This window comes from Sturnus vulgaris, chromosome 3, assembly GCF_052056855.1.
Source record: "Sturnus vulgaris isolate bStuVul1 chromosome 3, bStuVul1.hap1, whole genome shotgun sequence".
NCBI classification, from domain to species: Eukaryota; Metazoa; Chordata; class Aves; order Passeriformes; family Sturnidae; genus Sturnus; species Sturnus vulgaris.
Window position 1 is genome coordinate 70,292,880 of NC_142245.1, and position 21,422 is coordinate 70,314,301.

Consider the following 21,422-nt stretch of genomic DNA (forward strand, 5'->3'; position numbering starts at 1 on the left):
GGTAATTGGTGTAACTCTTCCTTAAAATCCTGCCTCTCTTAGGAAAGGTTTTACTGAATGGTCCCTCTCTTGCTGAGAAGGGACTTCATGAGCCTAAAAAATACCCTTGCAAGCTGTGGAGGAAAAAAATTTAAAAATCCCTCAAAATATAGTGTAGAACCTTAAACCCAGCATCAGGTTTCATAGCTTAGACTTTGTGAACACCTGAATCAATTATCCAAGTCTGATCTGGGGAAAACCCAGGAAGAGGGTGGCACAGGATATTTAATTTTATTATGGGAGAAGTTATTATTGGAGTTCTGGTCTGCAGAGAATGTCTCCATGCAAGGTTTAAGTTTGATCGAGAGTCAAAATATTACGACTTACTTTAGTTTCTCCTTTTATTTTCTCCTCTTTATATAATCCACATTCTATTTCCAGTGAAGTAGGTGGAAAATCAAACAAGTTAAGAAAAGTTACATTCTCTCATTGATGGCAGCTCGGAATACATCAGTAATAAAACAAGCAAGACAGTGTATTAGAACTACAGAGTTTTGCTTCAAAAGCTGAAAACTCCTAAAGGAAGAGATGGATATAGTGGGAAAACTACAACTTGTTGCACAGTTACATGTGAGAAAAAGGATTCTGAACCAAGGATGCTGAAAAAATCAAACACACTACCAAAAAAATCAGAAGAAAAATAGCGGAAATAAACAAAAGACAAAAAAAGAATATAAATGTTCTAGTCAAACCTTGAGTCATGCAAAGAGCACGTCTTTCTGAAGGAGCAATACATAATAACACTAGACATTGTTTTTCATGCCTTTTCTCAGCACTCTCTTGCTTGGTTCCAGTGGACAGATCAGCAGCTGCAATGATTTGTTTTTTTGTAGCAGGTAGATTTAAGAACTCCAGAAAGGAAATGCTGATTATCAGTATTTTCAAAGGCTGCAATTTCAATGTATGATTCTTTATTATTAATATTTTGTAACTTTATGCACTAGTTTCACATTACTTCTAAATCACCACCAAAAGTGACAACTTTAATTAGGTTTTAAATATATACAAGACAGAGAGAGGCATTTGGAAGCCAAGCACATTGTATTTTTCCCTATCAGCCTCTAGGCAATGACTTGGATTGAAACTATGCCAGCAAAAGGAACACTCCTGTGTACATACCTCAGTTTTGCCCTCAGTGAACTGGACTTGTTCATGTAATTACTGATAGAGTGCAACCCTTATGGAGAATGAAATGATCTCCTGAGTGAAGCTGGTATTTCCTCTGACTGTAAAACATGACCTTTTGACAGGGCATATACTTTGGAGTTTGTACAAGTGAAGGCTGGCCCGTCTCTGAAAGCCAAGAGAACCTTCCTGGATGATGTGGAAAAAATCTCAGAAAGTCAGTAACAAAACAAAAAGCTGACACAAGTGTCACCCCAGAATCACATACAGCTCTTTTGCTTCTTCCCTCTGGCAGCTGTGTGAACATTGAAAGGTCTTATTTCAGAATCACAGATGAATCCCTCTGGAAAATCAGAGAAGAGAACAAAAAGTCAGTGGGTTTTGCAAGTGGACACAAGACTCACAAGGAAGGAAAACTACCAGTGAAAACTGTGGAAAAGAACTGCTCCCACAGTTACAGCACAAAGCTTAAGCTGTTGGACTTGCATCAAAATCCACTGGCACAGAAGTGACATAGAAATGACCAAATCAGTCCTGACTTGTGCTTCCTGATTCCACAGGAAAAGAACCTGAAGTCCTTATTTTCCAGGTGTACATTTTGGGATTGCATCACAATGTAACCTTTGAACACACTGAAACAAACGAAACATATTTTGGAGGAAAAATCAACATATTTCTCAAACCTTTTTTTCCCATATGTTTAAAGGTGTTTATTAGCACTTAGGAGTGAAAAAGAGCACCATGGCACTCTTCAGAGCCAACACAGCCCACTTTTTTCAAGCTTATTTTATACACTTTTTATTCTGCTTCTTAAAGGGAAATATATGCATCTTTTGAGAACTTCTAACACTCTTGAGAACTGAATCTTATTATCACAAGAATGGGATAAAGTAGGTGGATGCAGAAGCAGCACCTTGGGAGTCCTTCATCCAGCTGAACTTGTTAGATGGGTGATTGAGTGTTTTTCTATTTTAAATAATCATTTATTAATTAGGCAGCAGGTCCACTCAGACTGTTGAGCATACTCAGGGTTAAGCTTGCTTTGTGCATTGGCCTTTTTTCCTTCTTTAAACAAGCCTATTGAAAGTTGACATTGGCACCCTGAAGGATTCTGAACAGCTGCTAAGAGTATGCTGATGGTAGATTAAGCCATCACTGAGGTGTCATTCACCTCTCAGAACTGTAAACCAATCTCCTTTAATCCTCTTCTTTGAGGAGTGTATGAATTGCTGAGAGTGGAACATATTTTCTCCAAGAGCTGTAAAATTATTACTATCCCTAAATTTTGCAACATCATCGGTTGCTGAGAAGGGAGTTTCATCTTTTGAGTTATCTGTGGGTAAGTGCTACACTTTCAAGGGGAACTTTTATGAATTAGCAATATCTATCAACAACAAAAGTAAGGTCTATGATAATCTAGAAAACATTCCATGCAATAGTTTAAGTACAGTAAGGAAAGCGTGCATTTGTCTCATTAAGACACAAACTCCAGCTCTATATTTTTTCAAAGCAAGCATTTATTCCTTCTAATTATTTTCATATTGGGCAAAAGAATTCAGTATAGGTTTATTTTTCCAGAGGAAAAAAACATTGACAATTGAAACGAAGTATTATCTAAAGTGACAATTCGTTCTTGCATCTCCTAAAATACAACCATTTGGCTCAAAACAATTAACAAAAGAGAATGGACACCAAAATGCTTTGGTAGCTTCAAGGTACTGTGTTCTCATTGATTTCATGCAAGTCCTTCCCTGTGACACACAAACTGGTATCACAAGAAGCCTTTTTTCCCTTTACCCACAACATTTTTTCTTATGTTGAATTACTGAGAGAGGTGCAACTTACTGCAGAAAATATTCGAAGATATTTGAACATGTTTGCAGCAAGCAGTCAGAAATCTACAGCAGCTGCCTGAAAAGCATTTTACTGTGAACACAAACATGTTCTCTACATCTGTTACATGCAGTTGGCTACATCCCTAAAACAGTCATTCCACAACTCCAGAAAATTCTGCAACATGGTCTGTACAACCTTGTGGAACAAAATGTTTTGTCAAGAATGCTGCTGATACAGTATTCTTCAAGGCAAAGGGCTGTAAAGTGTTGGGAATTTTACCTTGCAATGGCAAATAGTAGGCTTCGTACCTTCCTTTTTTAATTTTTTTTTTTTAATTTGGAAAATGTTTTACTCACAAGCCCAAAAGAACCTATTTAGACACCTGCTGCCTCTTTACCTCTTACCCAGCACAGGACATGATGTTCAGTCTTGCCTGAGCCAACTACTTTTTCCCCAGCTGATCCAGTCACCAACACCACTTTCCCTGGAGGCTCTAGGCTTGAACCTGGAGGCATCTCACAGGAGCACAAACACAGGGATGGGAAGAGTATGCTTCAAAAGGATAATGCCTGTCATACAGAAAAAAGACAGAACGGTTTGGCACTCTCTAGGTGTCCAAAACCAGTAATGTGAAGAGCATTCCCTCATTTGCAGATGCAGTCATTATGGGATTCTCCTCAGGCTCCTGCTAGAAACCTGTGTTAATTAGTCACAAGCCATCTTCACCCTGCAGCATGTGGCACAGATTCTGTGGCTACCAGCACCACTGAGATTAGTTTTTACACATATTAGGGCTACAAAGTTTATTAGCGGTGATGCAAATTTTGATTTTGACATAAGCCACATATTTTTCACTTTTGCTTAAGAAAGTAGAAAATTGCAAGCAGTCATTCCAGAACTCACTTTGCTAAAAACCTCAAGAAAGATCAGAAAATATTCTGCTGTAAAAGAAGATTGTTTTCTGTCATGGAAGAAAGAGGAAGAAAACTATTCTCTTCTGTTTCTTGTGTACAAATCATTCCAGTTTTATTAGCAAACATAACAATGTAAGAAATTAATGTAAAAAAATGAAAGATGCCTTATTTTCTTTGTCACAAATTGCTACATACTCTCTAGTGACTCTGGGTGCTCTGATTTTTCACTTAGTCTCTTAGGATACACTTTCAGCTAAAAAGTTATTAAATAACCTTTAAAATCAGACATTAAACCACCTTTTTCCCTAAAGCACAATAGAATATATGGATAACAGTAAAGAACAATAAATAGAAAAGTTAGTAATAAATTCATTACTGCAAAAAAACAAAACTAGATTTCCTTTCTAAAATTATTTTTTGTGACTTAACAGTACAGTAGGTTTGGGCAGGAGAATCCAGCTTGGATTTACATGTATCTGTTTCGAATGTACTCTCTGTACATGAGGAAGTCATCTCTTCCCAGGGGCTGCATGTTTCCTCTTCCAGCCTGAATGTGTGCATGGAAAATCTCTATTGATTTCCAATCAGCTCTCGGAGGCTGGACTTCGTAAATATTGTCTTGAGAAAAGGAGGAGATGGGTATTCTGGAAAAAAACAAACATGCAGAATATTTGGAGCTTTAGGTAAAAATTTTCCACAGAGAGAGACAAGTATTTCTTTTCCTTGAAATATACAGGAAAGTCAATGAGAGGGCAAGTTCCCAGTAGATAATTCATTTACCTAGATTTTTATCACTACTGCAGACCTGATAAGACCCAGCTTTACAAGTAGGGTAATTAGGTAAGTTGTCATTAATCCCATTACAGAATACCTTCTCACTTCCCTTTGCCCTGCCCTCATTTCTTCATCCTTCCTCAGATCTGCTACGGTCAGTAAGTACCCCAGCTAAAGTAGATCTGTGCCATGCATTATAGCAGATGAAAGAAAGACTTCACTGAGCTATCCACTTAGTAGCAATTATAACAAGTGTTTATACTCTGAGCCAACACGGAGAAAGGGTTCATTAGGTAAGAAATTCCTATCTAATTATGAGGAAACAGACAATTTATTATAAGCAACAGCACTTAGATATGTTATGAAAATATTTTAAAAATCTTCTTCATCTAACTAATACCATATTTGAATCCTAATATACATATTTTTGGGGTCAAAACTTCTCAGGTAAGAAAGTAAAGTGGCAACTTATTGTCAAAGCTCACTTCTTCATAACGCAAACATCAACCAGCCCAAATGAAATGAAGATTCACATATTAGCATCATTGCCATATTCTACAGAAGCCACAGTCATGACTCACTATCTGTGTGCTTTTCAGGAGACAAGAAGTTATTTTTATGTGTAGAATTTCCTCTTTTGAAGGTAAAAAAACAAGTAAGAACTGGAACGCTTAAGCAAAGGGAAAGCCCTTCTATAAATAAAATGCCCTAATAAACTCCTACTTGCATTATGGGCACAAACTAACGTTTGACACTATTTCTAAATTAGGATCTCCATTGAAACTGGCAAAATCTTTTGCTCCCTCATTTTGCAGCCTTTTATTTTAGTAAAGTATATTGTATTTCAGATGTTTAATCATGTGACAGCTCATTAGTCTTAAAAGTGAACTACATGCATAGTGTCATGTAGGATATACTGTACCCAACATTCCACTACAATTGGAATACAGTATATAAAACAGAAAGGTTTCCAGATTAAAGTAATACTTTTCAATTTTATACTTCAACTTTGCATAGCCATACATTCATTTGATTACTCTTTGACTGCAATGATAGAATTACTTATACAAGTATACTATTGAGACAATAAAATCACTGGTCACCCACAGAGTTTGGCTGCATACTCTAAAACTTAACTTTTTTCTTTTTCTCAATAATGTGATAGTTTCTTCTCATTATCACTTCTAATTTATTTAAGGTGAGTGTTTTCAGAAATGGTAAAAAACATTAGTTTAGATGCTTTAGAAGTAGATTGCTTTTCAGAGCATCCATAATTTCTGCACTTTACATTTATTTACCCAGTGCAAAGCATCCAAGCTGAGACTTTAGCAATGGCATTTGACACTAGCACACTGTACTAACTTACCAATGTCACTATCTAACAACAAAAGATGTAACTTACTCAAATGTAGCTGGTCTGTCTGGTCCACCAGCAAGTGGACAATTAAGTAAAAGAGCAAAACGGAGCCATAACACTAAATTGATGCCTTCTCTATTTATTGATTGGTTTCTAAAGATATAACATTTCTGAAGCACTAATGACTCAAAAAACCCTTTCCTTAGGTACAGTGGAAGCTGGGCAGCAAAGTGCATTTCATTTTGAGCATTTAATAACTGAATCTCAATCCTCCTCCTGCTTGCATCAACATGATAAAAATATATTGAAAGAACCGCATGTTCACGCATGCCACCTTTGATTAATAACCCTGTATTAAGCTGTAACTATTTGTAGAATGCTTGTATTATCCAGTCATTTAATTAAAAGTCATTTCTCTAACATATTCATGTAAAAATCTATTCTACTTAATAAGTTTAATATCTTACAATGGTCATGAAGGAGAGCATGTTATTTATGACTTGGCTATCAGGTTTCCCTAGAGACCTGGAGCTTTATGGCCTCCCAGTGAAAATTTCGTAGATAGGAACATAAACTTTACATCATGAAGCACTTTTGCACATAATTTTCAATTATTTTCATCCCACTTGTGAGCAGGCTTCTTGGTGTTATGGTTTCACCAAGAGTATCATTGTCTCTACAGTAAAAGATACAGTTAAAACCTTCAGTTATAACTGAAGATGTACCACCCTTCCAAGGAAAAGTGCATGTTGATGTGGATTAGCTCTCAGACATAGCAGTCACCAGAAAGCCACTGCATTTGTTTCAACACTAATTAGTTCTCCTCAAGTCTCTGAAGTATATCTAAAAAGTAAACAAAACATACTTTTCCACCTTGTTTGAATCTTAAGCAAATATCCACGAAGATGATTAGAGGGCTGGAGTACCTCTCCTATGAAGACAGGCTGACAGAGTTGGAGTTGCTCAGCACAGAGGCCAGCAGAGACCTTATAGCACCTTCCAGTGCCTAAAGGGGGCTGAGAGAGCTGCACAGGGACTTTTTAAAGGTCATGAAGCAATGGGACAAGGGGGGATTTCTTTAAACTGAAAGAAGACAGGTTTAATTTAGGCAGTAGGAGGAAATCCGTCACTGTGAGGGCAGCGAGACAGTGGGAAAAGTTGCCCAGAGAAGCTGTGGATGCCCCATCCCTGGCAGTGGTCAAGGCCAGGCTGGATGGGGCTCTGAGCAATCTGGTCTAGTGGAAAGTGTCCCTGCCCATGATAGGGGGTGGAACGGGATGGTCTTGAAGAGTCTTCCCAACCCTAAGCATTTTGTGACCTGACCTGAAGCACAAGCACTGAAGACAGCTTGGAGCCTGATATTATATGCACCAGCCACACTTTGGTATAAGGATGTTTAAGCGTGCCCACACTCTCCTTTTGTGCTACAGGGAATCAAAACACTCAGTTCCCTTTTCAGGAGGGAATAAATTTCTTGTACTCCTAGATAAATGTATGAGGTACATTTGAAAAGGCTTTAAAAATGTATTTTTACAACAGTATTACTTATATCATACCAAAATGAATACTAGGGAATTAGGGAATTAGGAACAGGTTCACTGTGTCAGCCAACAGTAATTACACTACAGTACTTAGACTCTCTCTTCATACACATCATAATAGATTGTGCTAAAAGTAGTCCAGCTCTGTTTAGCACTAAGTCAAATTCCATCCCTTTTTCCTTCATGGAATTTCTAAGAACAAGAAGAAGAATTTCAAAGTCCTTCCATATCCTGTACTCAACTTCAGTATTATTTCACTGCATCACTCTGATTCCTGTTCAAGTCCCCATTTTTTATTTCTAGTCTATACTTACAGTATTTAAATTTAAGCCAGAAGCTTCTCTTCAGTATTTATACAATTCATATTTGAATTCATAAATATCACTGCAGTGACATAATAAGAACTATTTCTTCTTTTGTAGTGGCTTCATGTATTTGATTAATATGGACAAGTGTTTAAAATTTTGAAATGTGGGGTTATTAAAAAAGATTTTCTTGAGAAATGGGGAAAAGACAACTAACCTAAGCCTAAATTATATCTCACTTCTGAGACCAAAGTTTTAGACTCTTAATTTTACTATGAAAATAACTAGGGTTTGATCGCATTTATATAATATATGAAGCAACTACTAGAGAATTAATTTGTCAGATTTTTTTTCAATTTAAAAGGCATCCAATATCCAATTAAGAATAGTATAATTTTTCAATTTCTTCAAAAGCTCCTTGAGAAACAAGTGCAAGCTGTGCCTCAGCTGCTGTTATTGAAATCCCTCCCTCTCTCCCTAATCTTGAGTACACTTTTGTTCATTTATTTTATCTCTAAAAAGTTAGTATTCTCCAAGGAAATTCCTGATCCAGAGCAGCAATTCAAACTCAGTAAGAGAAAGCTTCCTTGTTTCAGAGTTGAACAACATGCCTTTTAAGAATGGTTACATTTATGACTTCAAAAGAACAATCTCTCGCCATCCAAACAGTATTTAAACATTTTTAAAAAGTTACAGAACAAAACCCAAAGAAAAATTTTAAGCTGTCTAGGGATATACTGTAATAAAAAAGAAATTACCAACTCTTAGATACCCTATTTCCTCTCTGATCTGCACAGAGGAGCATGTTTGGTAGAACTGGCAAGGAGAGATGATCTACATGACTTACAGGGAGTGACAGGATGCACAGATTTGTGTGCCCTACGACTTTTACACTTCTACTATTCAGAAACACATGAAAATTACACTTGGGAAAAGAGAAAAATTAACATCTGACTATCTCAAAACCACCAGAATTCCGTGTAGAGACTCTCTTTAATGTGTTCATTTTACAGTAGCTCAGCACTGGGAAAAAAATTTACATTTAAAGGGGTAAGAAAGGAATTATTATTTCCTACACTGTCTTACATGCTGGCAGATGTTGCAATTACAAAAAAGAAATTGCCTTCATTCATAGCAAAAATATTATTCTTCTTACAAAATATTTTCTTAATAAACATGTCCATTTAAAACATTCAGGCCTGCTCTCTCATACTGAAAACCAGTTTTACAGTTTGCCAATCTAATTTATGACTTTAATACCCATTAGACATGTTTTATTATAAAACTACAGGCTCATTTACCTACAAATGTGGTATCATCACTTTAAATGTAGCCAATATCAAGTGACTAAACACTGCTATTAGACAGTATTGTCTCATAAACAGCATTACATCTGTTCCATGTCATTCTTTCTCAGGCCAACTGAGACTCACCCAGTCTCTCTCTATTTATACTCAGGTATAAATGCTGTGTTCAAGGTTTCCTCACTTCACCAGCACAGAGGAGTGGACAAGAGGCAGTGCAGGAAACAAAGCTGAGGCTTCTGTAAATCAACGGATTGCAGAAAAGCTCTTGCAGTTGTATGAAGTGACCATGCTGTTGGATAAAGGATCATGTACCCCAGTAACAGAAGTAAATAAAATTCTGCCTTGCCTTGGTGAAACTTTAAGCTGCCTACAGTACAGGAAAATGTCAACTGGGAAGGTAGCACTTAATCATCTAAATTGTATGACTTGGTTCAATATTAGTATGACATTTGGATAATAGCATGACACTTTTTATACACAAGTACTGAGAAGATTCAAATGCAACTTTCTTTTAGTGAAGAATACACAAGAAGAATTTGCCTTCTAAACTCAGTAGATTCAGCACTTTCTGTTAATTCAGGACTGCTTATACTTTTGAATACAAACTCCTTGATACTACAAAAAAAACCCCTAAAAAACAAAACAAAAAACCATGACTCCTCTAAAGAACACAAACAAAAAAATGCCCAAAAAAACCAAAACTCCCAAAGAAACAGTTCTTCACGCTGTGCATTGAATTCCCTTATGCAATAAAGAAAACGGAAATGTGACTCTCAAGCAATTTAACATCAAATTTACCTGATCATTTTTCATATCTAATGACAAAAGCAAAATCAGACTAAAAGGAAAAGGAATACTTACAAATTTATGACCTTATCCAAGGGGCATTTTGAACAAAATTGCTGGCTGCCCTTGTCTTGTTTATGCTGACTCTGTCCCAGCTGAACAAACCTGTGAAAAGCAGTAGATTGAAGAATAAATCAAAGAAATAAAAGAACTATCCCCCAAAAATCATCAAACAAGAGAAAATGACACCAAGAAATGAGATTTTAAGTCATGCTATGTAAGCCACTGATCATGATGTACTTCTCTGGTGAACAAGAGAGATTTTTAAACCTTCATAGAGGGTGCATGCATGAACTCAGAACCTCCTGTGAAAGAAGATTTGCTTATCAATTGGTGTCACCTAGTATATCATGGGAAGAAACAGGCAGCCCTCTACAGTCAACTTCCTATGTCTTAAAGCAATCAGTAAGAGAAATAGCGTATGGAAAAATCAGCAAAAGACACAAAGTCTCTCAAGTTTCAGATTTAACTCAGTCCTCTGCTGAATTCAAGCTAGTTTATTCATCTGAAATGCTGTTAGTCCAGATCACTTATTCACAAGCACAATCTTTTAGAACTATTTCTTCATCTCCAAATATTTGCTGGAAGACACTGCCTATGGAAAATACTGTCAAGGCTTTTTTTCCTTGGCAATGATGTGGAATAACATCTTCTGAAAAGTAGTTTATCACTAATCTTAGTCACTCAGAATAGAAGGAAAAGTCACAGTTTCAAATGTAAATATATGTAGCTATCTTGCACTCAATTTGTTCACTCTCCAACACAGCTGTGCCACTGAAAAGACAAGTAAATGTCAGTTGTGATTTACTAGTTTAGTTTTCTGAGGCAGAGAGTTTTTCTTAACCCTAAGCTTCCATCTAGATTAAGAAGTTTTACTGGTCAACTTCAGGAATATTTACTACATTTTAACAAGCAACTATTTTCAGGGGAAAACCAATTGCACGAAAGTGTGTACAGAAGTCAAATGAACATGTTTCTAAACAACTTTTTGCTCCATTCAGATTCTATACTGTAGAAACAAAAGCCTCATAGACAAGCAACATCACTTTGACCTTTAAAGGAATAAATACTAAAGAGAATTTTAAATGGAAATCAAGATAATTAAGATCTTCTAGTGCAGGAGCCTGCTATTGAAACCAACTTAAAAAGAAACAAAGGCAAACCAACTGCATAAGTATTTTAATTAATTGCTTCAAATTATTCAATATTTTGACCTAAATGCACACAAGCAAGTTTCCTGACATCAGGAAGATACCATGCACAGCTGATCTGCAGCATACATCCTCACGTTATTTGAGGGATCACCTGTCCCTTCCAAATTCAACCAATCCGTGATTTCTGTTTTGATGAGAATTATCTCAGCCATCAGTGAAAACAGGCTGAATAGATCCAAATTACTTTTAATCTGCATTTGCAAGAAGGCTTAATATAGATGCAAAGCAACTTTAACCTGAAGTACTTTGAATCTTCGAGACCCTAATCCTAATGATGAAAAACCATGTTATCTGTCCAGTGATGTCACGTGAAGTCAGGATCTTACATCCCCATTTTCCTTATTACAGTAACAGAGAATGGGTTGATGTGAGAACTGTAATCATACTGTGAAAGAAATTGCTGCTATTCTCAAGCGACGTACATTTTGGAAAGTATAGATTTTACTGACATCCTTTATTACATAAATCAGCACACCAGACCAGAAATAGCATTAAATCTTGATAACTAAAAGAGATAAAGAATTTGTAATTTTTTCTATTTTTAAAACCTGCATTGCTCAAAGGAAATTAAATAAATGCAAGGCTTATCTTGTTTTTCTTAAAAAGGATATAAATAGGGAGCTTCAAAACCTCCAAGGGGTTTAGAGTTTTACATTAACAATAGACTGAACATTAGTCCAGCCTAAAGAAATTATAAAATTGGAAGTAGCTGCAATTCTGGATGTTAACACAGAGTTGTTCATCTGCACAGAGACTCACAGTAGATACCAGCTCACACTGGGCCATTTTCAGAACCACAATAACTACCTGCTGTATCGAAGGATAGCTGTCAAATTTGCATCCATCTTCTAAGGTTAAAAAAAAGAAACAAAGGTAGAGGCATAGATGAAGGTAAAAATTTCAGATATAATGAGAAACATCCTCCTTAACCCTATTCAAGTGCAGTACCTTCAAATGACTCAGCTTGTAGGAAATAGGTAGAAATGGGAATTTGAAAGAACAAAAGAGTGCAAGAGAAATAGCTACACCTAAAGAAAAAGTAAGAGAAAAATAATTTTAAATAAAAAGTAAAAATGCTTTGAGTGGATTAATGAACTAAGTCAGGGTGAAACACCACATATCACCAAATTAGATATCACAATGAATTAAATTTTCCCATTAAAACTGAAAAGGTTTCAAATATAACAAGGTAGCTACTGCTATTACACATTAGAAGATAAAAACAAATGCAAACAAGGTCATTTCAATGCATATCTCACAAGTCTTCACTTCAATGTACACACAGTGTTTTCCTGAGATGAAGTGTAGATAATTTAGACCCCTTTATGACACCATGTTAATCAAAAAGACAACTTCTACTATTTTATATGCATTTTTACAGAATAAGCTATTTCATTATGACTGATTTGAATTTGAGTAATTCAACACTTGAAAAATGCAAACCCCACAGATTACAAAGCTTACAATCACGGAACCATTCCTGTGGAATTTACTTGTCAATAGAATATGGATTTCCTATGAATTTACTTATGAATTTCTAGGATTATATTAAGTGACAGGTATTTCTTTTGAAGCATCTTTCATTTGGTTTAAGCTCCAAATTTTGCTTTTAGAGACATATGCATAGCTTCCACGGAAATCAGCATTGACACAGACATCTGAAAAGAGTTTGATTTTGAAAGAGATTGCATATATAGGCAATTTTCTCATTTAAATAAGTTTAATCAAAGGTAACACTTTGACAAACTGCACTTAACTAGCTCAAATTATCCTTTACCGATTACCACAGGAAATTTATCTCACCTTGCATATATTGCAAGATCATCTTCTGAAGGGATATCTGAAAGATTGACTCCATACACATCTTTTGTTGATTGCACTACATTCTGGAACATAAGAAAGATTCAGATTAAGAATACCTTAAGAATATCCAAAGGAAGTTTGCTCTTAAGAAAGAACTTCCTTACAAACCAAAATATCATTTCAGAAGCGCAGCCAAAACTAAACAGGTTTCTTACATCCGCAGCAATCTTAGCTTAAACATAATTTTTTTAGAAAATAATCTATTAAAAATATTAATCAATACATTTATTTAACAAGTAAAGACTTCTTGAAAGATACCATCAGCTAAAACAACACATTAGGAGGATAAATTATATTCATAGAACATAATGGTGTAGTTATTAAATTCTGTTCTGTGTTGAAACTTAATATAGAATAAATCGTATTCGTTCAGAACATGTTCCCACATTTTCTTTCACATTTCCTGCTCTCAATTCTGCAATAATTACAAACCTCAGGTTGAACAAAACTATTTTTATTTTAAACATTATGCAATCATGTCAGTCAACTATAGCAAGGAATCAATGCACATGCAGTAGTTCACTAACTGTGTCTAGGGATTCAGTGCTAAACTGAGGGGGATTTTCTAGCAAGACACATATGACTGTGAGTCAAATATAAAGACAGTTTTTTCTTAGTTCAAAATGATTCAAAGTCAAAGAACTTCAGAAAGGTATGTCCTGACCAGAAGTATAAATGCATTTATAACTTCTCACAGATGTGAACAGAAAGGAACTAGCTTTTTGAATTCCCCAGATAATAAGGAATGACATGAAATAACAATGCAAATTATGACTAAAATTCAATGCATAAAAAGGTGGTAATAAATTGGAATATATTTCTTCATATCATTATTAAAAAGTCAGAATAGCTCACTGAATTTTTAAGCCATTGAAATTCAGTACTTCAAGTCATACTTTGTGTTTACATACACCTTTCATTTAAGCATCTTAAAAAATCTAAAAAAGATATCTTAGGTCTGAGTGCTGAAGTGTGTTCAAAACAGGGGAAAACTGATGTGAGATAAATTATGCAATAGTAGGAATCAAAGAATAAAATTTCAACTTGGATGTTTGTTAAAAAATCTAGAGACAATCTGATTTGCTGGAGAACAGGTTTGCTGTCATTCAGACATAATGAAAAACTTCCAGATAAAATACCTTGCATAAACACAAATAAATAAATGTGCTTGTACTGGCTTAGGAAGAAGACACTACTGCAGGCTGAAAATCCATTATCTGAGAACACACAACCCTAGGCCAAAGACTGAATAGAATCAAAATTTGAATTATGGCCAAAAAAAAAATTGTGATTGTCTGTTGCCTATCAAGAACTACATTTTATGCTAAGGTCATACTCAATTTTCTTCATAAGTGATAACATGCACAAGTCTGTAACCATTTAAATTAGCTGTGACTTTAAAAAAATCCAACCTTGCCAGACAACATAGGTATTTTCCAAATGTCTATACCATACATTAGCATAACCTTTTGCTAAGACAATTTCAATGGGATCCAAAATGGATATCTACAAGAAAGAATTTGAAGAACTATTACATGACCTAATAAAATAGATACTTTCATAATTCTTTATACAACTCAATATTTTCATTAAATTAGCACTCAAGGGATTCCAACAAAATGGGAGTTATGCTAGCAAAAAAAGATTAATAGCCCACAACTGAAAAGATATATTCTTTCCACCTGACTGGGCAAATGCAATTTATTTCACTATTTTATTCACTGCCATTATCTACAACCTTAGTAGCAGTGTTACTGCATAGGACCTGTGCAGTCCATTATCACCCACATTTTTGAAGTTAGTTAATTCTTATTTTAATGCCAGACCACATAATTATGGGACAACAATTTAAAAGTGTTCACATAAATCAAGTTGAAACTTAGACAGAATGCACATTAATTTACAGTAATTGACATAAGCAAGTGACATTGTCCAATAGGAATTGCTTTGTAATTCCAAAAGGTGGCTCTTAGGACCTCAGGTTCATACTACCTGTCTTTCAGGAGGTTTGCTCCAGATTAACTCCTATGGACTAAATGTTGATTAAGTAGGTAGATCAAGTACATTCCTGGAGAAAAGGAATTTCATTTGCATGCTCCAAGGCCACCTAATGATGTGTGCCAGAGTATGGTAAGGGACAATAATCAGAGTGAACTACTGCTCTGAATTAACACACCAATACAGGTGCATTTTACATTATGTAATGACCCGAATACCTTTCAAGTGCCATAGGTTTATAACAGTAGTTTTCTCTTTTTTAAATGCTATTTTCCTTCGTGTTTTACTATTATGACATGAAGAACAGAATAGGTTAACAAGCAGTTGTGCTGCAGTTATGCTAATATCTACACCAAAAAATTACACTGGAGACCTTTGTCACTAAACTTCTCAGTGCTTTACTTCCGATTGTTCTATTAAGCTTTTTTAAGGGAATGTGAATTTTAAGCCTTCTTGCCTAACACAGTAATTTCTTACCTCTGTGATTTTTGTATTGTCTCCTGTATCAGTCACCTTTACTGGAGTTGAACGTTGAGAAACAGCCCCTTCATCTTCTTTATCTGTCCCAGAATCATCTTCAGAACTACTTGACACTGCTTCCTCGCTTGGGGGTGGAGGGGCACTAGCAGCTGTTTTGCGCTGCAGCACAGTTTCTTCCCTATTATTTTTGTTCCTATTAAGAAAGGCAGTGTGCATTTATGAAACCAGCAAGATATTAGCAATGAATATTTAAAATTCCTAATCTTGGTTACAATATTTCCAGGGAAATAGGTTTTAACCACTGGGGCAGCTTTTTGCTCATCTTTTAAAACCCATAATTGATTTCTCTTCTTCAATCTCTTGTTATTCCAGAGCATCTAAAGAAAGCCAAAGGACTTTGTCAGCTTTTCTCTACCAATTCTCTCATTCTTTACTTAAATCCCTCCCCACAACTGAAAATAAATAAAAAAGGAATAAATAAAAAAAAGAATAAATAAAAAGGAATACAAATTAATTGAGACATAACATCTTTGGTTTTGATCTTGGAAAAAGTTTTACTTTCTGATTAATAACAATGTTGACTCCAATAGCTTCCTTAATCTTGGCTGCAAATTTTAATGGTAATGTCACGTTTTTCCCCTTATTATCCATACCTCTCTTCTCAACTTAATTCTTTAATCAGCAACATTCCTTGATGCAGTACTTCTTTCTCACTCAAGAAATTCTAGCCAATATAAATGCCTTATTTAATAAGAAGTGCCTTACAAATAAGAAGCCTTCAAGATACAAAATCTCTGTGTAAGCAGGCTGACTGGATTTAACTGAATGCACTCTGAAAGGTACACATTACTTCATCCATCAGAAATCACACCAGATTTATGTGCTCTGCATCCTCTCATACAGGCCACAGAAGACTATTTAGTAGCAATTTCCTCTCAGATGCTGTCACAGTCTTTCAGGGAAGGCAGTTAATGAATAGACATTAACTAATGAATAGACAGTTTACAGACAAATCCCTGGAAATAGGGAAGGAACATCTCTTCCCTGCTGCAGTGACTGTCCCATGTATCACTGACAGTGTGTGACTCATTCTAAAGGAAGACTGCAGCATGCTAAAGGCTGTGAAAAGAGCACATAGATTGATGCAAATGCTATTTGGAGATGCAGGTCTAGTGCTCTGATCAGCATCACTTGAGCCCTAGTGAAGCCCACCCTGGCTGTTACAGATGCTGCCTCTTGAAGTGAAATTCACACAGCAGTTTATTCCTGTACTGAATTAGCTACACCTTATATGCTCAACACATATAAACAAGTGGGAGAGTCCTTCCAAAGGTTCTGATCTGATAGCATACACCACCCCCAAGGACATTATTGTATCAGAGAAAATCTTAGAACTGGAACAAATGCCTTGGGTGAGTTTAATTTCTGACTCAGCAGAACCTGACATTTCCTTGGACTGAAATTTACAGAAGGTGATGAAGACATAAGCATTCTTTTTAGGGAAAATAAAGGGATTTCCCCCTACTTTTCTAGATGAGGTGAGGGTCACAAGAAAAGCAGTCCTTTCTGAAAGCTGAGGAATGGAGCAAGTAACCAAACACTGGTAAGAGTGTTATCCTCACCCCACTTCCAACATCTACTCAGCCAAGATCTAAGCATCCGTGGGACCTGAACGCCTACAGACAAAAAGAGATCACCAAACTTCCTTCAGAAATGTCTTAGATCAAAAGATGATGGCAAGGCAAAGGTACTGCCTTTTGCAAGGCTAAATATGGGTGAGATGCAAGAGTGAAGCCACGTTTTACCCTATGACACAGTCGATGAAGGGGAAGCCTTAAAAGTGATAGGCAGGGAGTCCTGGAACGTGGCTTTGATGGAGCTGATTCTCTGTCCCACATCAATCCCTAAAAATCACAGCAAAGAGCTTGAATAAAAGTGCCTGGGAAAATTATGCAATGGTCAACTATTTAATGGAGTACCTGGAGACAAATTAGTCCAAAATCTGAAATTCTACCGAAGAGGAAAAATAAAGCTTATCCTCAAAATATTCATAAACTCAAATTCTTAGCAGAGATAAACTGTGTAACAGTTGAACAGTCTTCCTGTTTATTCCCAGGAAATCAGTAGCATTAAATGAGGTTCTACTGGTGATAAGCCTAGTCTACTCTCAACATTTATTGACAATGAGACCCTCAGGATCCGAGCACATGAGACAGTCAAATGTTCTAGTGTTTAACAGAACAGCAAGTTTTTAGAGGAACTTATAATCTTGTTACACCACAGTAACTACTGACAAAAGGTTTCCTTTATATGAGATACCAAAGAGAGAATGAATTCAGGAATATTCTGCACAGCCCTTTTGGGACACAGGAGAGGAATAAATGGAGTAACAAAGCAGGTCCAGGATGCAAAAGCAGCTAAATGAAGCATTCATTTGTCCCAGCAATTGTTGCTGGATGGTTTTATATAATTTTATCCATAAATACTTTAATAACATATTTTGTCAAAGACTGTGCTGAAATTGGCATTTATTGCTGTTTCAGAATATGCACTATTATGAAAAAATTATCATTTTTTTAAAGACAACAAGAAAATATGCACTGCTGTCAACTCCAATAGAGAATAGAACTGCCACTAGGATGAAGAGATTATCAAATTTTAATAACTTCTGTGTATTATTGATAAAATCTTCTCATGAATTTCATTTTGAGGAATGACAGAAAACAGAAAATATTAAACCAGTCGAATTAAGAATTCCTAGTGTCAAATAAAAATCTTAAATTAGATGTGATTTTCAAAGCGTACAATTCTGCAGTAGAACACCAACGAATTTTTAATTTTCCATGTAACATAGAACATGTTTCACACACACATTAGAGTTTATATATTTTCATTACAATTTCATTACTATTAAACCAGAACAAAATTTCTGATTTCAGGCTTACCCTAACACAGATTTTCCAGTTTCATCAGGTTTACGAACAGTAAACGGACTTGGATCAATTCCCACATTCTTAGGCATAAAATCTCTGCCAAAATAGAAAAGAAGAAGTGTTCATGAATAAAATGCAACACATAAAATTTTAAAATTTTCCCGAAGAACCACCTCTAACATCTACCTGTGAATAAAAAAAAAAAAAATACTGAAGAGATATTTAGTTCTACCTTTATCATTTCAAGTTGATGTATACATAACCTAGGTATTTAAAAAGCTTTCAGTGACATTATTTAGTTCCATAAAACAGCTGCAGGCATCACCACCTGCCTAAGATGCTAAAGCACTGTGTTCCATTCCTGTGCTGAAGAAGCTCAGTAACTCAGGGCTTCATACATTGTTTTCAAAATACTGCCAACACACAAATAGGATCAAACAGCTACATGAAACATAATCTGCCTGGAAATCTTTAGCCAAACCATGATTCAGTTTATGTTCAGAATATCCAGATGACTGCTGCCAACAAAAAACCCCCAAAAATATCTGACCAGCTGTGAGAAACAGATGAACAGAAGAAAACAACTGCAAAATGAGAACAGAATGAGAAAACAAATGTTTTGAAAATAGCCTCTGTGATCTGAATCAAGAGAGAAAAGTTCACCTCTCAGCATCAAATGCCCAGACACTAGGCACTCCATAACAAAAAATAATTAGAAATCTGGTTGCTACTTTAACCGATTTTTTCTAGAGTAACATTTCCATGTAGCATTGTGATTTAACTTCAAGAACTTTACTAAATTTGAAATTACACATATTTAACCAAATAAATCAAATGCATATTTAATTCACAACAAATTGACTTCCAGTCAATGATTTAGAAGCCCAAAACGTCCCAATATACCTTGTAGAATTGGTCATTGCCAAGCAGAAGGTCTCATCAAAACTGCTCAACTCATATGGCCTAAAAAACTCATTGTGGATATCAATTTCCTCTTCGTATTTGTGGAATTTCTTCACTGTCAACTTACGTCTGTTTTCAGCACATGTCACTGAGGGAGAAAAAAAATCTTTTTATTAGCAATTACTGACTCTTGCAAAAATCGAATCCAACAGTAGCCTGCTTACCTAGCCACAATACAATGCAATTTTTTCCTACAGTCATATATCCCCTCTGAGACAAGGAAATCTGACACGAAGAAGATGCATTGCACATCTTTAATAAATATGCATTATCAACCACTATAATTTGATTTCACTTCATGATGACAATTCCTAATAAAACATGCTCCACAGCACCCCAGAGAAATAAGACACACTAGCTATATTGTGTCATCTGCAATAGGAATAGGACCACCAGCACAGACTATAAATACATGGTAATAGACAAGAAAAAAAGAAAAAAAATAACTACATGTGCCCTGGCTCATAAACATATGAAGGTCAAGTTTTAGGCACTTATGATTTTTCAGTTGCAGATTGCAAGAGTTACCTATCTCTTTGCGGGGGGGGGAAGTATTTAGAAATCATTAGGAAACAATCTTTTTTTCAGAATTGAGATCTAAAACAGTTAAAAAAAATTTGTGACTAAAACTTCTTTTTCAAGATACTCTGCAAGGAAAGGAGCAAAAATAGGTCCTACCTTCATCAAAAGGCAGAGGTAAATGCTTTAGCACACCTGTGGTCCACCAGTAAGTATAGCTGTACAGGAAAAAGAGAAACACAATTGATACAGCAGATAGGACCTTGTATCCAGCCTATGAGTTGGAACATAACATTCACCCATCAATACAGTGTCACTTCAGCAGACATTGGATAGAGGATTTCAACAGGCCCCTGTCCAACTACTTTGCTCTCAAATCAAGAAATTTAAAAGTGCAAAACTCAATACAGGTATGGACAGAAGAGTGGTTTTGTTTCATTAAAAAAAACATGTTTCAGGTGCCTACCTCTACAGCACTGACATTTAAAATATTAGTACATAGTAGAAGTATTTACGTATTTCCCTTGTTCTGGATATTGGAGGGTAGGAGGAGTGGGGGGAAGCCATCCCCTCCCAGATGTTATTCAGATTCCAAAATTTAGGAAAAAGGTATGAAGAAGTGAAGGTCAATGATAATAAGACTGGATGATTGTCAAAGCAGCTGACATCTACACAAAGAAATACATTTTGAGGCAACAACTGTCATAAGCCTGAGAGCCATTGGGATATCTAGCAGCAAAATTCAAGCTCTGCTGGAAGCTTATTCGGGATTTCTGTAAAACAACAAAGGAAGGCAAGCAACATTCATAAAACAAAGCACGTTTTATCATTCATTCATGTTTACACATTTTTATTGTCTCTTCTCAAATATACTTTAATTTCTTCTCTGATTTATTCTGGTAGTTTCTTCTATTTCATTACATGGAATGAAAACACAATTGTCTTCATTGATTTTTATTTCAAATACGTGCCTATTCACAATACTGCGAGGGCTGCCATCAGAGTATTAATGTGGTTATCTGCTACTCCTGTCAATGCAGCCATCTGCAGCAGACACAATGAGTGCATTCCCATGGCCAGGGATAGGCTTGTTAGTGGGATTTAGGAAATGGTACAGGACAGGCAGGAAAACACACTTCAGTTCCAAGAACTCTGTATATCCTAGATAGTAAGGAATGAGTTATGCCACATGGTCCTGCCTCTTCTCAAAGTCCCATGCTACTAAGTTATTTTCTCCAGTGCCTTCAGAAATGATGCAGACACACCCAGCTTTGTTGCCTGCATAAATGATAAGTAACATGGCAACACAAAGTCTCCTTTTCCATATTCACTGTTCTTTCATAAATTATATAGGAGTAAGATATGAACCTTATTAAATATCTTCCTCCTGGTGAGGAGGCAATGACAA

The 21,422-nt window shown here is 35.8% G+C and overlaps 1 protein-coding gene across 3 annotated transcripts in view; it reads right to left on the reverse strand.

The window, feature by feature from the left end:
- Positions 1 to 2,661: 2,661 nt before the first annotated feature.
- Positions 2,662 to 21,422, reverse strand: part of FIG4 (FIG4 phosphoinositide 5-phosphatase) — a 50,069-nt gene continuing 31,308 nt past the window's right edge. For 2 of the 3 annotated variants that reach the window (XM_088161922.1, XM_088161923.1), the window contains exons 17-24: positions 20,174 to 20,232; positions 19,436 to 19,583; positions 18,545 to 18,628; positions 15,597 to 15,792; positions 13,062 to 13,144; positions 10,060 to 10,149; positions 4,385 to 4,558; positions 2,662 to 3,569 (exon numbers count right to left, since the gene is read on the reverse strand). In XM_088161922.1, coding sequence (XP_088018048.1) covers positions 3,494 to 3,569; positions 4,385 to 4,558; positions 10,060 to 10,149; positions 13,062 to 13,144; positions 15,597 to 15,792; positions 18,545 to 18,628; positions 19,436 to 19,583; positions 20,174 to 20,232 — 910 coding nt within the window. In that variant the 3' untranslated portion in view covers positions 2,662 to 3,493. Of the gene's footprint in view, positions 4,559 to 10,059; positions 10,150 to 13,061; positions 13,145 to 15,596; positions 15,793 to 18,544; positions 18,629 to 19,435; positions 19,584 to 20,173; positions 20,233 to 21,422 lie in introns of all 3 variants that reach the window. The other variant, XM_014879287.2, reaches the window with a different exon arrangement.